The sequence below is a fragment of the Sinocyclocheilus grahami genome, unplaced genomic scaffold (assembly GCF_001515645.1).
Source record: "Sinocyclocheilus grahami isolate Dianchi unplaced genomic scaffold, SAMN03320097.WGS_v1.1 scaffold221.1, whole genome shotgun sequence".
Lineage (NCBI taxonomy): Eukaryota > Metazoa > Chordata > Actinopteri > Cypriniformes > Cyprinidae > Sinocyclocheilus > Sinocyclocheilus grahami.
The window spans coordinates 701-17219 of record NW_015505400.1 but is presented as its reverse complement, the minus strand read 5'-3'; the positions used below and the strand labels follow the sequence as shown (position 1 = coordinate 17219).

Genomic DNA, 16519 nt, shown 5'->3' with positions numbered 1-16519 from the left:
AAATGAATAAGCCTCAGGCTGAAGGAAAAGTAAACTTACATCCGTGCAGTAGAATACAGAAGAAGTCATTTCAACACACTTCAGCAATAAACAAAGACACACAAGGATAGGATAGGATAAACTGTATTAATCCCCGCAGGGAAATAATAACCATACAACACAAAATAAATACAATAGATAATAATAAATACAGGTCAAACAGGTAATTTCCCTTCAGATTTTAGGATAAAATAAGGTATACAGGTAAAGATATAAAATAAATGTAACTATCTATAGCTCACTAGAAGTTCAAAGGTGCCTCTGCATCCGAGAGATGTGTTATACAGTCTAACTGCAGTAGTTACAAAAGACCTTATACCGTTCACTATTGCACCGAGGCAAGATCAGTCTCCAACTAAAATTACTCCTTAATGCAACAAGCATGTCATTTAGAGGGTGAGTGGTGTTATCCATAATGACTAGCAATTTGTGCATCATTCTCTTCTCAGCAACCACCTCCAGAGGGACCAGATCCAGTCCAATGACAGAACTCGCTTTTTTGATGAGTTTATTCAGCCGTTTAGCATCACCCCCTTTCATACCAGTGCCCCAACACACCACAGCGTAAAACAGAGACCTGGCAACCACAGACTGATAAAACATATTAAGCATTGTACTACACTCTTAAAAATAAAGGTGCTTCAAAAGGTTCTTCATTTTTATTCATTTTGAGGAATACTGAATCTGTGTGTTTTTGTGTGTGAGTGAGATGAATTAATGCATATTCATATTTATTTTAGAGCTACTGTAACATCTTTTAATTTCTCTCAACATGGGGACAGGAGAGCTGTCAATCAATAAATTGGGGGAAAAAATGGATATTTGAAAAAGTAACTCAGATATTCTCTTGTAAATTAAAAAGTAATGCGTTACTTTACTAGTTACTTGAAAAAAGGTAATCTGATTACGTAACTCTCGTTACTTGTAATGAGTTACCCCCAACACTGATAATCACTGCCACTTGTGAAATTAAAAATAACTAAATAATCAATAGAGGAATAAATAAAGGACTAACAATTAAATATAATGTAAGTAAATGTAATGTAATAAAAGTATTGTTTTATTAAATTTAGTCCTAAATATATTTTTGTATTACTTTTTTCATTTATTTTCTGTATTTAACTTTTTTATTCTTGCGTGTATGTATGAATGTATGTAGGCTATGTATTTATTTCTTCAGTTATTTGTATATTTATTCCCACATGTATTTGTTTTCACATTTATTTATACGGTTATTTGTTTTAACATTCTTTTTATTTATTGATTGGTTTATATGCATTTACTTAATTTCTGCAGGTCTGAGTCTCTATGATAGGTTTATTATATAAATAATCTCTTTATTTGAGATTAAAGTGAATAGAGGATGAAAAGAAGGTTATAACAGGTCGGTTGGACTAATTCTTCACACAAGCTTCATGCATCTGACCAATTACATGAGCACATGACAGAGGTTTAAATAATTAAAAACGTTAAAAATAAACCTATCCTTATATTTACTGGAATAAAACGTGTCAATGCAAAAACTAGGCAAGACATAAAAGCATGTATATTTTTAGCTTTAAATGTAATTAAAGTTATATAATGGATAACTTCGATATTTGATTATTTAACTCCAAATATGTTGTTTAAGTCTGATTAAGTATGGCTTTGTTTAAGGTATTTTTCACAGTATCTGGTGCATGTTTGGGTGGGTGTTTTTTTTGTATTTTCTTTTGTTTGGTTAGTTCATATACTTTTGTATAGTTTGTGGGATTTTGTTTTGTTTTGTGTTTTCAGAAAAACTGTTATAAAAAAAATGAATTAAAGTTAAAATGTTCAGAATCAACTGCTAAATCAGCTCAGGCTATTTTCTAGATTTTTTTGTATATTAAACATTATTAAGTTTTAATCATCTCTTTAAATAAGTCCTCACAAAGCATCAAACCTGTTGTGCTTTTTTTTGTTGTTTGCAAGTCTGAGGAATGAAATAAGAGACTTCAATTCTACAGAAAAAGTGGAAGACATAAAGAAGACATAAACCATTTTTTTGCTAGTCAATACAGAATTTTGCATTCAAAATAGAAAACATTTTTTTACATCATATTCTTTGGGTTTTCAAAATAATAATCTAGAACAACATCTTTGAGAACAAAACTAGTTTATTTTCCAGATCTAAATAAGGAAGCAGTTACAATACAAAAATATATAATAATATTAATAATAAAAAAATTATAATAATGGAAAAAGTTAAATTGCTAGACAGGGGTATTCAGTAGCATTCAAAAAAAAACTTATAAATGTCAGCTGTTTTTAAAGCCTACTTATTACTACATGAGTTAGAAATAGCCCCAAACGAAGCTGTATTGCGTCAAGTTTATTTTCTAGAACGCTGGCCCTTTAAGGCCTCGCATGACCTCACCTACTTCACTTGCAGGGTTGCCAGGGAAACAGTGAAACAACAGTTTAAATGGTGTAGGGAGTCCAAACATGTTACCAACGCTAGCCAAGTTCGCCGATGTATAAAGGAATAAACATATATAAACATCTCAGTGTATGTCAAGATCAACGAATGTGAGAGGACATAAAGAAGCAGTTAAAATGTCAACAGCCTCGATAACAGCAGGAGTCGTTCAGTACGGGCGGAGGAAAGGCTCGAGTCAACAAGGTGAGAATGACTGCGCTTACTGACTAATGCACCAGGATAGCTAAAAGATCATCTGTAAAATCATAATAATTAGTTTATCCACCTTTTTCTTAAATGCGGAAGTAAGCCTATGGGTGAGACTTCCGGTTCATTAACCGCTATAGGTAAATAATGAGGAGAATAACAACGTGCAGTAAACAGTAAAAATGTTTGCACTACAAACCAGTGTGTTCATAATTAAGATAATACATTAAAATAATATGATAAGACATACCAATTTTCGATATCAAGCAGCAAAATTAACTGTTAACTGTTGACTCGGATGAGACCGGAAGCTAGACCCATAGAATTTACAAATGGCTGCGCCCATTTTTACGACAAGAAAAAGGTGGATAATCACTTGGAAATATACAGTTGTGAGTTCGGAGGTGGAGAAAACCGAAGCGGATCTTCGTCAAATGGTAGTTTTGTCCAAACCGGAATGGCAGCGCCTGCAGGACAGTGTGAACGGAATCAATCAACACAACAGGAGTGTGATTGCAGCGGGCCAACAGCGCGAGGCGCTGCACATGCGCTCTAAAGAGCTCGTCAAACACTGGTCCAACACCATTGCTGTGAGTACGCACTGGAGCTTATGTATTTCCAGCTCTCGCATTAGTCATAATGAGCAATATTTGCTTGAAAAACCCACAATTCACGCTAAACATAATATGCGGGAAATTGTCATTTTTTAATGACCTAAACACTTTTAAAGAAAAAAAATACATATATTATTAGCCAGAGGCGGACTTAACCATTAGGCAAAGGTAGGCGACCGCCTTGGGCCCCCAAAAGCCAAGGGCCCCCAAAAGCCAAGGGCCCCCCAAAAGCCAAGGGCCCCCAAAAGCCAAGGGCCCCTAAAGCCAAGGGCCCCCTAAAATGCTTTTTATATGCGAGATGCGCGTTCAGTGCGGACGCACAAGTGGTTGCTGTGGTGTTCATTACCACGACAACCGTCTGTGCGTCCGCGTTGAACATGCTTCTTAGCAAAAGTAGCTAGGGCGATGTAGAAAATGGGGACGGAATCCCGGAATCTATTTCATAAAAAAGAATTTACTGTGTAACGCGGAATGTGACGGAATGAACGGCGCAGCATTTCGTTTGCTAGTTTGCTATTTAAGCACACACAACACTCACGGTTGTCTGTAGTAGCTAAATAGTATTTTTGCCATTTAATATTCACATACACTAGTCCATATCGCGGTTTGATTGAAGTGTACTGAATTGCATTTGATTTATTCATTCAATATTTGACGAATTCCGTGACATTGCTCGTTACACAGTAAACTTCTGTTGTGTAGCATTTTGAATGTACAAAAATTAAAGGGTTTGTTTCATTTTCATTGGAATAAAAGATAGATTCATTTTTTCGCCTTCATTTGATTACCAGAAAAATGAAAATACACAACACAGAATTTCTAAAAAATAAGTAAATAAAATTAAAATTTCATAGGGCCCTATTATTGTATACAAATTAATAAATTAAGTTGTTTTTATGAATTCAGTTAATTAGATATGTTTTTGATTAAACCATTAAAATGGAATACAGAAAAATTTAAATAAAAAAAAAAGAAAGCGCAGAATTTGGGCCCCTAAGAATGTAATTTTTGTTAAACATTTAATAGGCCTAAATTGCTGTTAAATTAAACAAGTTTCGTGATTTTAATTAATTAGACATGTTTTTTTTGTTAAAAATGTAGTCATATAATTATCCAGAAAAAAAATAACTGAATCCAGAAAAATTCAAACGGGAAAAAAGATTTTGGAAAAAATTAAACTTAGGCTAATTTGGGAAAAATAAAACGGATTTCATAGGGCCCTACAGATATCATGCATCTGAAGCTATAATTTTAATTCTAAGCAACAGTGCATATTCTATAGGGCCTATTTTAATTTTTTTAAATGGCGCTCACTCGTTTTTGTGAAAGACCCAAGAAGGACCATGCACAGTTACTTTCCACACAGGCACACTTCATGTTTGGTTGAAATAATCCTTAAGCATGTACATTTATAATTTCCTTCAGTTTAATTTAAATGTGCAATTAAAATAAATGTATACTGTATATTCAAGTTTAGAATTAGACAGCCTTGCGTTGTGTAGACAATTGCATAGTGAAAATTACCCCAACGCACCACCTAGTGTCCAACCTACTCGAATATTATTATAACCTGTTTAAATGTGAACAAGGCATTTACAACATTAAAGAAATCCTCTATTTATAACATGTACATGACAAATCTAAAAGATTAGACACAACTATGGGACACGTTGTGCAGCAGCGAGCAACAGTGAAAAGAACCTCAAGGTTGTAAATGTGTGAAATTGTATAGGGCCCCATTCCTGTATTTTGCCTGGGGCCCCCAAATCACTAAATCCGCCCCCCATTGAGTCAATTAAGAATAAAGAAGAATAATGAATTTAAAAATCATTATAATTAAGAAAAAAGTTGATGTTCTTAGATTTAGTTGATAAATAGGATTCATTATAATATTTTGTATATAATGTATTCTAATATTTGTATATAATATTTTATCAGAAATATCCCTGTGATCATTTTGTACACATTGATATGACTGTTTTTGTGTCTAGAACAATGTTATTGTTGATAGTTTTACTATTGTTGAGAGTAAAAATAGTTTTTAAAACTAAAACCTTAACATTTTTTTGCTTACTTTAAATAAAATAATTGTTTACTGAAATAAAATAAATATAAAATAATTATTGTTTCAGCTAGTTGGTAAGGCAGTATGTCTCATTTTAATTTAGTTCAACTTGATGTACTAAATTAATTCAAATTAAAACTGAAATAAATTAATAAAAGCTACATGTATAAAAACAAAACCTACTAAAAATTATAAAAACACAACAAAATGACTAAAACATAATCTAAAATAAAATAAAACATATATATATATATATATATATATATATATATATGCAGATATTTGTATAATGTTTTATGTTTTTCTGTACTTCTCTCCATCCATATTTCATTTTGTCTATGCTTCTGTTATAATGTTGAATAAGTTGATTGTAATTTGAATGCTGTCTTGATGTAATATTTTTGGGTTTTCTTAAAAAAATGTAAAAGTAAAATAATAATAATTAATATAAATGCTTGGGCTAATATAAGCTATGCATTTAACTTATGCAAAATGTCTTCCATGGAGAAAAACAGATTTTTTTTTTCCCCTTACAGGGACAGCGACAAAAAAAGCTAGAGGCAAAAAAAATTCGAGAGGCGATAGAAGAAGAGGAGCGGAAACAAATTGACATAGAAGAAGCAAAATACCAGGCCCAGATACGGAAGGAGGCCATTGAGAAAGCAAAAGCCCAGCAGTACTACCAGACCGACAGAGTGAAAGGCTTCCATGTCTGTGTCTCTCATTATTTGGTCACACTTTTACTATGTCAAATGTTAGTAGAAACTATTCTTTTGTTTTTTATAGAGTGCTCTGCTGCTGGCGGAGGTTCTGAAGGAAAGAGAGGCTCAGATCGAACTAAAACGCATGAAGCAAAATACCAGCAAGGACATAGACAGAGATATCTTGGCCGAAATGGCTTGCAGAGAAGAACAGGCCCTCCAGCAGGAGCAGCAGAAAGCCATACAGAGGAAACAAGACCAGCTGGCCACCGCTGAGAGCGTGAAACAACAGTAAGGAGATATCAAAGTCCATGCAATGATGTAGGTAATGCGAAAGGACCTTATAAAAAGGACCTGATGTTTCCTGCTATATTAGGATGAAGGATCATGACATGAAGAAAGAGCAGGAGAGGCAGGAGGTCCAACGTGAGGCTGAAGAAATTGAGCGACTCCGAGATCTTCATGTGTGGGAAGAGTCCATGACTGAGCGCAAGAAACAGGAAGAGAAGAGAAGCGCGATGAAGGGTCATCAGGTGAGGCGGTTGTTGAACAACATTTACAGATCGAGTGAATCAGATGCTGTTTTGATTGAAATCCTTGAAATTCTTCTGTCTTCCATCAGGACTATATGACCAACAGAGAGCTGATGAAAGCAACAGAGGCTCAGAGGCAGGAGGAAGAGGAGGAGAAACGGAAGCAGTTCGCCAAGCATAAAGAAAAAGTCATGAAAATGAGGAAAGAGAAGCAAGAGGAAATGTTTAGGTACTGTAAATTACATGCTAACACAGTGTAGATGTGTCTTTGTGGGTATAAATGCCAGGATTCCCACTTTTTTTTACATTTATATACGTATAAAACACAGCATGCTGACTATTTATGTTAAACACTTCCAACCCATACCAAACTTGATATATTATATTAAAGGCTAGATAACAGAAAAAATAAATTAGCATTTTAAATATTTGGGGCATTTTTGTTATTTTAAAACTGGGATTTTTTTTAAACATCATGAGCTTTCCGGGTTATTTAAGAATTACTTATATACTGTTATTTTTATTATTTGAAATCTATTTGCTATTTTCTTTTTCATTTTAGTAAAAGTTTTAGTCTTTTTTTTTTTTTTGTAGTTTTTGGTATGTCTATATAGTTTTTATTAATTTTATTTTAGTTTTAGTTATTTTAGTACTTCAAGTTCAACTAAATGAGAAGGTTGAAAAAAAAAAAGTTTTTTACATTTTATTTGATTTCAGTCAACATTTATTTTATTTCAAGTAACACATTTTTTAATGGATTAAATGTTTCCTTTTAAATATAATAACTCTGTTTAGCTTTCATTTTTTTCCAGTAGTTTTAATATCGTTAGTACTTCTACTGCAACTTATTTTATTTCACTTAGTTATTTAAGTTGTTTAAGTTTACATTTTCTTGTGTTCAGCTATCTTCAATTGGCCTGTTAAGAGTCTTTATGGGAACATTTATAAATATATATATATATATAGTATCTTATACTAATAAATTCAAAAGACTGTAACCTGACATACATATGGATGATGTACACATTTTTACAACATACTTGGTTAAGAAAAAGTCATGAAAATTCATTGTGTGGGTGAAGTGTGGGAACCCTGGCGAGAAAGAATAATTCTCTTCACTGCTTGCTTTGACTCAGCACTGGGCTTGTATTTGCATTTCTTTTTGCTTTAGAGAGCTCCAGAGACAGAGAGAGACTATTATACAGAAGTTAGCAGTACAGAAGCAGCAACAAATCAGCAACGAAGAAGAGCTCATGGTGAAAGCAGTCGCTGAGCGTGAGGCCAAACAGGCTCGAGAACAGCGTGAGAAAGAAGAAAAACATGCAGCCATGTTGAACTCCATCGCTGCACACAGAGAGTCCATGGTAAATAACCTCTTCTTAATGTATTTGTGCATACAGATGGTTTAACTCTTCAAAGCTTTGTCTAGTAATGAATGCATGATTATTTAAATGATTATTTGATTAAACTTAAGGCAACTAGTGACAAGAGGCCATGTATTACAGTTGTTTTGCCACAGTAATATTGCATTTACATCCATCAGACTGTTTATGTATATAATTTGAAATACATACAATGAAATAAACGTTTTTTAACCCTATATTAGAGGAAAGAGCAGGAACGAAAGGCAGAAGAGGAAAAACAAAAAGCCCTGGAGATGCTGAATGCAAAGATGGAAGCAGCTAAAATCTTCATGAAAAAAAAAGAACTTCAAGCTCAAAAAGCTAGAGAAGAAGGCAAAACACTACAAGACATCTATATACAAGAAATGGTGGGTATAGCTCTTAAAGGAACACTCACTGGTCTTGACAAAAATGAAAATTTGCTGAAAATTAACTCACCTGGGACATCTACATGAGTTTGTTTCTTCATCAGAACAGATTTGGAGAAATGTAGCATTACATCACTTGCTCACCAATGGCAGTGAATGGGTGCCGTCAGAATGAGAGTCCAAACAGCTGATAAAAACATCACAATAATCCACAGGTAATCCACACCACTCCAGTCCATTAGTTAACATCTGGTGAAGTGAAAAGCTGCATGTTTGTAAGAAACAAATCCATCATTAAGGCGTTTTAGCTTCAAATCATTGCTTCCGGCTAAAAACAAGTCCTCTAATATTGAAAAAGCCATCTTGTCTGAATCAGGAGAGAAATATGCACAGATCAAGCACCATTTACAAGCAAAAACAGTCCAAAACCGTTCTAAACAAATATTTTGTGGATTTTGATGTGAGAGGACAACAGGGGATGGACTTTTTCCACTGGAGGAAGCGTTATCATGAATTATAGACATTAAAGTTAAAAAAACACCTTATTGATGGTTTTGTTTCTTACAAACACGCAGCTTTTTGCTTCACAAGATGTTAACTGATGGACTAGAGTGATGTGGATTACTTGTGGATTATTGTGATGTTTTTATCAGCTGTTTGGACTCTCATTCTGACGGCACCCATTCACTGCAGAGGATCCACTGGTGAGCAAGTAATATAAAGCTAAATATCTCCAATTCTGTTTCAAATTAAAAACAAACTTCTCTACATCTGGGATGGCCTGAGGGTGAGTAACTTTTCTGCAAATTTCTATCTTTGGGTGAACTTTTCCTTTAATGTTTTGATGTGAGAGGACAACAGGGGATGGACTTTTTCCACTGGAGGAAGCGTTATCATGAATTATAGACATTAAAGTTAAAAAAACACCTTATTGATGGTTTTGTTTCTTACAAACACGCAGCTTTTTGCTTCACAAGATGTTAACTGATGGACTAGAGTGATGTGGATTACTTGTGGATTATTGTGAAGTTTTTATCAGCTGTTTGGACTCTCATTCTGACGGCACCCATTCACTGCAGAGGATCCAATGGTGAGCAAGTAATATAAAGCTAAATATCTCCAATTCTGTTTCAAATTAAAAACAAACTTCTCTACATCTGGGATGGCCTGAGGGTGAGTAACTTTTCTGCAAATTTCTATCTTTGGGTGAACTTTTCCTTTAATGTGTTTTATGCTATGCATTTAACTATGATTTCTTTCAAATGCAACATGGGTTTTTGTGAAGGCTGAGAAACGTGCAAGGCATCACCGTACAAAAAAAGAAGAGAAGGACTTTGCTGAGAGGAACACTGCTCTCATCGTTGGGGAGGAAAACCAGTTTCAGAAATACGCCAAACAGGTCTTCGAAACAGCTGGGAAGGCAGGGAGAAACACCTTCCCGCTCATGAAGGCTGCCAGAGAGGGCATCGGAGGGGGTCTAGGGCCCGTGTTTGGTGGACTTAGACCAAGTTATCTAGTCCATGATGAGTCGGGTGTTGAGATGCCCAGTTATGTGAGCGGCACCACTCAAAACATAAAAGAGCAGAACGAGACCCCTGACATTCAACAGTCCAAGAAAAGACTAGGATTCACCTTGTAAAACTTCACAACATCTAGTCGTTATAATGTCTCTCTCGTACTATTGCAATGATAAAGATTTTATGCAAAAGAAATTGTAATCGCTGTGTTTTGATTCAAATATAGCTTTTTAACCATCAAATTTCTTGTTACACAATTTAGTTTATGTTTTTTATTTAGAAATATTCTGATGTATAAAAAAGTATTATTCCTTGAAACTTAATAGTAATAGTCAAAACAAGCAAAATTAAAAGTCAAATTAAAGTATGATTTGCTTTGGGATGCCTGTATAAAAATATTTAAAGGGTTCATATAATGCTATTTCAAGTTTTCCTTTCTCTTTGGAGTGATGCAAGCTGTTCGTGAATAGAGAAGATCCCTGAAGTTGTTAAGACTAAAGTCTCAAACCCAAAGAGATCTTCTTTATAAAAGTTAAGACTCGTCCACGCTCTCCTAAAATGCCTTGTTTAAACACGCCCCCACATATCTACGTCACGATGTAGGAAGATTTGCATAACGCCGCCCAAATGTGCACGCAAAGAAAGAAGGCCGCCGCCATGTCGTGAAGACGCTGTGTGTTTCGTTGTGAAAGCGAAACTACTTTGTTTGGTCTTCCAAAAGAGGACACAACTAGAAATCAGTGGTTAAGTTGTATTTACAACACTGTTCCAGAACAGTTCAACCCAAATATTCAGATGTGTGCAGCACATTTTATGGAGGACTGTTCAAAGAGTGAAAAATTTAAGGGGGTCTGAATACTTTCCGTACCCACTGTATATATATATGTATAATATTGTAATCATGTACACAACTAGTCAAAGGTTTTTGAACTATTACTGCTTTTGAAATACAGCAAAAGTAGTTATATTGTGAAATATTTTACTATTTAAAATAACTGATTTCTATTTGATTATATTTTAAAATGTAATTTATTCTTGTGATCAAAGTTAAATTTTCTGCATAATTACTCCAGTCTTCAGTGTCACGTGATCCTTCAGTAATCATTCTAATATGATGATTTGATGTTCAAGAAAGATTTATTATTAATAATATTATTATTATCAATATTAAACTTTTTTTTGCAGGATTCTTTATGAATATGAAATAAAAAAAGCTTTTGTATACACTATGCCATTCAAAAGCTTGGAGTCAGTATAATGTTTTATATTATAAAAAATAATATAAAATTTTATGTTAAGTATCATTTTATATATTATAGAAATTAATACTTTTATTTAGCAAGGATGCTTTAAATTGATCAAAAGTGATGATACAGACATTTTAATGTTACAAAAGATTTCTATTTCAGATAAATGCTGTTCATCTAAACTTTCTATTCATCAAAGAAACCAGAAAAAATCTAGTCAGCTGTTTTCAACATAATAATAATAATAAATGTTTTTTGAGCAGCACATCAGCATATTAGAAGGATTTCTGAAGGATCACGTGACTGGAATAATGATGCTAAAAATTCAGCTTTGAAATCACAGGAATAAATTACATTTTAAAATGCATTCAAATAGAAAACAGTAAAAATATTTTTAAATGTTTTACTGTTTTTTCCTGTACTTTGGATTAAATAAATGCAGGCTTGGTGAGCAGAAGAGACTTCTTTAACATTAAACTAATTAAACATTAAAACTCTTTCTGTTCAAAAAACTTGACTGGTAGTGTAGTTTTTGTGATATGACAAAAAAAAAGCATGATATTTACACAAACATTTTTAATACATTATTAGAATTATTGTAATAAAAATGTAGACTAGTTGTTATGAATGTAATTGTTAAATATTTTCAATTTTTTTTTATTTTTATTAAATGCACAGTTTACATGTATTTCAGAATGTCTTAATATTTGACATTACTATCTCATGCTTTGTCAGCATTCAAGCTGACATAGACAAAACCTGATGATCTGATTCTTGGGTGTGTCTGATCTGTCTAGTATGTGGAGTGTATCCTGACGCCGGCCGTCCTCTGCCATGTTCTGGCTCCGATCGTTTCGAGCATGTTCCCACAGACTGTTTCATAGCGGGGCCCTCAGCCGTGATCAGGTGCTAGAGCAGCTCCAGACGTGCTCTGCTGAAGACCAGGTGTTCGATGTGGTGGGCCGGAACAAAGCCAAGCTGTCCACGAGCCATGTGAGCTTTGCTATTGGATGGCTGTGGATGTTTCTAAGAGAGCGGCCACTCATGTTCAGGACAATCAAGCAGGTCCGGAATCACCCGCAGTTCCTGACGCTTCGAGTTCTGGCTGAAAACAAGATCAGCCTCATGGATGACGCTTCAGTGGTGGATATGCTATATTCTGTGCACCGGTACAGAGCAAAAATAAGAACAGCTCTGTTCCAAAAGCTACCTAGATATTATTTTAAGGTATTATAGGTTGGCATCAAGCTGCGTTTTGAGATACCTTGCCTGAGACAAATTCTAACACGGAATCGCATGAATTCTTTGGGGAAAAAGCATTGCAGTAATGCATTGCATTGGAGTGAAAAAGTTCTTCTAACATGTCAGATGAACGAGATTCTTATGAAAATATTTGCCTTTTTTTTTGCTCAATATTATTGTGCATATTTAGAGTGTTGTGCTCTGTTAAATTTATTTGAATCAAAAAGTTTTCTAGGCGTTTGGTCATGTTTCGTTTAAGTCAGAATGCTCCCTTAGTAGGCAGCTCACTAGGTTCTGGAACAGAGCTATTGTCTAAACTGCACTGTATATATGGTGTCCTAATTAAATGTTTGTGGGTAAATCGCTAGTCTTTGATCTCTTTGATGTCTTGTTTTGCAGGCTTCAAGTAGAACACCATGACACTCTTGTGCAGCAGCTGGTGACAGAGGCTTGGAACAGACTAGAGAGGTACATGAAAAAGCTGCACATAAATGCATAATTGTATATGTGTATATACATACTGTACACATATACAATTATGCATTTGTGTGTGTGTGTGTGTATATATATATATATATATATATATATATCATTGCAAAATGACTGAAGGAGAAGCATCTAAGGATGTACGATATCACAATAACTAACATTAGCAAAGACTAATAAATTCTGTAAAAAAATAAATATATCGCTCACCATTAGTTCATTTTTGCAAATCCATTAACTAGCAACTAATGAGACCTTATAAGAAATAACACTATTGAACTATCTTATTTAACATTTATGTTTTTAACGGTTGTCTTTCTTTGATCATCATTCATAGTTACCTGCAGGGCAGTGTGTATCCATACGAGGTGACCATGCTAACCAGGGTTCTGTCTATGCTTCCTTCTCCCCGTCCTGATGAGGCCGTCCTTTCCCGGGTGAACGCCGTGATCCTGCAGTGCAACCTAAACGACCTCAACACTTATGCCACGGTCGTCGTCAAGTGGATTCGCAACGATCCCTCGTACCGGTGTTGTGCCGAATTCTGCACCCCTGCCAGATTATGCACCCCCTCGTTGAAGTCACTACAAGCTGTTTCTGGGATGCCAGGCCGCTCATGCATGACACTAGAGGGCAGCCGGTGTTGTGCCGAATTCTGCACTCCTGCCAGATTATGCACCCCCTCGTTGAAGTTACTAACTGATTGCCTAATCCCAACCCCACCCCTAATCCTAACCCCTCCCCTACACCTACTCCTAAACCTACCAATACTAGGGGGTGCATAATTTGGCAGGGTGCAAATTTCGGCACTACACCGGCACAACACCTCCAGCAAGTACGTCTGCCTGCTCCAGACCCTGAACCGCTGCAGTCGTGAGCGGCTGCACAGCTTCGAGAGTCTGGACGTGGTGCTGGAGGAAGTGAAGTGTTTGTCGGAGGAGTACTTTGATGAGATGCTGCTGGACTTTTTGGGGAAGTCGTGGCCTAATGGTTAGAGCGTCGGACTCATAACCCAAAGGCTGTGGGTTTGAGTCTCGTACCGGCAGGGATTGTAGGGGGGGGGAATGAATGTACAGCACTCTCTCCCACCTTCAATACCACGACTGAGGTGCCCTTGAGCAAGGCACCGAACCCCCAACTGCATAAATGGCTGCCCACTGCTCCGGGTGTGTGTTCACGGTTCGTGTGTGTTTGTTGTGTGTGTGCACTTTGGATGGGTAAATGCAGAGCACTAATTCCGAGTATGGGTCACCATACTTGGCCACATGTCACATGTCACTTCACATAAGAGTCTATGGTCACCATGCAGAAACTGATTGACCAGATATCCTGGACTAACGTGCATGAGCTGGGCGTTTATCTGACCAGGACTAACTACTTCTGTGCCGCGCTGATGGACTGTATCGCTAGTGTTACTACTGAAAATATGGACAAGTTGGGAGTCATCTTAAATGTTGTTTCAATACATTTTGATTATTATAATGTATTTTTGTGTATTACTTTGGATTGTTGTGTTTGCTTGTGTTGTAAAGTGCTTTGAGAAAGTACTCTTTTAAAGGCGCTATACTAAATAAAATGTATTATTATTATTATTATTATAAGGTTAATTTTTAAGGTTATATAAGGTTTCAGTTTTTTTCATTTTAGTTTAAGCTTTTGTAATTTTGCTATGTGCGCTTGTCTTTTTTTAGGTTTGTTTTAAATTATATTTAGCTTTTAATTATTACTTTTAGTATTTTAATTTATTTCAGTTAGTTCAATGCATTTTGTTTTATGTAATGTATGAATATACGTAATATATAATTCATATAATTGCTTGTTTTATTGATTGATTGATTGCCATTTAATGAAATTTACAATAAGATAAGATTAATAAGATTTTTTCAAAGAAGTCTCTCATGCTCACCAAGGCTATATTTATTTAATAAAAAAATACAGTAAAAACTGTAATATTACGAAATATTATTACAATTTAAAATAAATGTTTTCTATTTGAATATATTTTGATCACATGATCCTTCAGAAATCATTCTAATATGCTGATTTGCTGCTCAAGAAACATGATCATTATTGGTATTAATAAAAAAATGCATCAGAAACTCATGTTGTTAAAACAATTTGTATGTTTGTCTCTTCCGAACAGATTCATTATTCTGCAACCTATTCCACCTTGCTGCCTTTCGCTGTGCTAAATTATGACCCACCGAAGGCGGAGGAGTTTTTTGATGTGTGCATTCGACATTTCACGCCGTATATAAGTAAGATTCTTCCATTATGCATTTATAAAAGTTTCTAATCTGAAATACTTGAAGTTAGAATGTAACTTGTTTTTGCTGATTCAAACAGGTTCTTTTGACCCTCACCTGCTGGTTCTCTTGGCTTACGCACTGGCTTTGGCTGATTATTTCCCTGAGGAGGTGGTCCGAGAGATCTTCAATGTGGACTTTCTTGCAAAGTTGGATGCCCATCTGGAGTGTATGTCTATGTGCATTCATATGAAACTTATAGGAATAGTTCATACCAAAATGAAAATTTGGTAAAACTCTATTCACCCTCAGGCCATCGAAAAAGGACATGAGTTTGTTTCTTTTGGAGAAATGTAGCGTTACATCACTTGCTCACCAATGGATCATCTGCAGTGAATGGGTGCCGTCAGAATGAGAGTCCAAACAGCTGATAAAAACATCACAATAATCCACACCACTCCAGTCCATCAATTAACGTCTTGTGAAGCGAAAAGCTGCGTGTTTGTGAGAAACAAATCCCATTATGAAGACATTAAAGCGCCCCTATGATGGGTAGTGAAAGGGTCATATTTTGGTTTTGGGAGTCCCCAACAACAGGTTGACATGCATGCAAGGTCAAAAAACACTTTCATTGTCTTATAATATGCATTTATTTTTACCTTACTTGCTCAACGACTTCCAAACGATTCGCTTAACTATTCATTTTTCCAAACCCCTCCTTTGCGTGACGCGGTGATTGGTCGATTTCATTTCATCATGCCTGTAATGCCTGATAAAAGCAGCGTTTGTGAGCGCAGTGCTGCTTTGTGTACAGCGTTACCGGGAAAACCGCTATTTTTTAACACTCCAAAAGCTGCACCTAGTGGCAAAGAATGAATTTGCATTTTCATTCAGACCAATGCGAAAAGACCAACAAGTGGGCGGGCAATATGCTAATGTTTCATGTTGGCGTCAACATGAAACGGCTTGGGATTCGTTTTCAAAACGACTCGTTTCAATGATTCTGATTCAGAGTCAACTCTTTCTTTTGAAAGACAATAACTTTATACACGGTGCACTTTCAGATTTAAAACTTTGCAGGATATTTTTTATTCACTTAGAGCTCTGTTACACACTGCATGAAAGGTAATTTTCAAAAATCCATATTAGGGGCACTTTAACTTAATACTTCTGCTTCTGACCAAAATAGTCTATAATGCATAATAAGCTTCCTTCAGTGAAAAAGTTGCCTCGTCTGAATCAGGAGAGAAATATGCACAGATCAAGCGTCGTTTACAAGTGACAACAGCCCAAAATGGTTCTAAACAGATATGTTTGTGGATTTTGATGTGAGAGGACAACAGGAGACAGACTTTTTCACTGCAGAAAGCATTATTATGGATTATGGACTCGTGGAAGTAAAATGTCTTAA

At 35.4% G+C, this 16519-nt stretch overlaps 2 protein-coding genes and 1 pseudogene across 2 annotated transcripts in view; 2 read left to right on the top strand and 1 right to left on the bottom strand.

The window, feature by feature from the left end:
* The window catches only part of LOC107596581 (D-3-phosphoglycerate dehydrogenase-like), an 18050-nt pseudogene extending 17408 nt beyond the window's left edge, over positions 1 to 642 (bottom strand).
* Positions 643 to 2446: 1804 nt separating this feature from the next.
* On the top strand, positions 2447 to 10088 carry LOC107596564 (coiled-coil domain-containing protein 173-like). The gene is made up of 9 exons (XM_016287318.1): positions 2447 to 2683; positions 3077 to 3276; positions 5902 to 6075; positions 6152 to 6357; positions 6443 to 6599; positions 6689 to 6828; positions 7771 to 7963; positions 8206 to 8370; positions 9656 to 10088. The coding sequence occupies exons 1-9, from the start codon at positions 2572 to 2574 to the stop codon at positions 10007 to 10009; spliced, it is 1701 nt and encodes a 566-aa protein (XP_016142804.1). The 5' UTR covers positions 2447 to 2571; the 3' UTR covers positions 10010 to 10088.
* Positions 10089 to 11923: 1835 nt separating this feature from the next.
* LOC107596580 (FAST kinase domain-containing protein 1-like) overlaps positions 11924 to 16519 on the top strand; it is a 5144-nt gene continuing 548 nt past the window's right edge. The window contains exons 1-8 of the mRNA XM_016287340.1: positions 11924 to 12303; positions 12776 to 12844; positions 13200 to 13391; positions 13422 to 13436; positions 13695 to 13825; positions 14149 to 14297; positions 15006 to 15120; positions 15209 to 15337. Coding sequence (XP_016142826.1) covers positions 11969 to 12303; positions 12776 to 12844; positions 13200 to 13391; positions 13422 to 13436; positions 13695 to 13825; positions 14149 to 14297; positions 15006 to 15120; positions 15209 to 15337 — 1135 coding nt within the window. The 5' untranslated portion in view covers positions 11924 to 11968. The remainder of the gene's footprint in view (positions 12304 to 12775; positions 12845 to 13199; positions 13392 to 13421; positions 13437 to 13694; positions 13826 to 14148; positions 14298 to 15005; positions 15121 to 15208; positions 15338 to 16519) is intronic.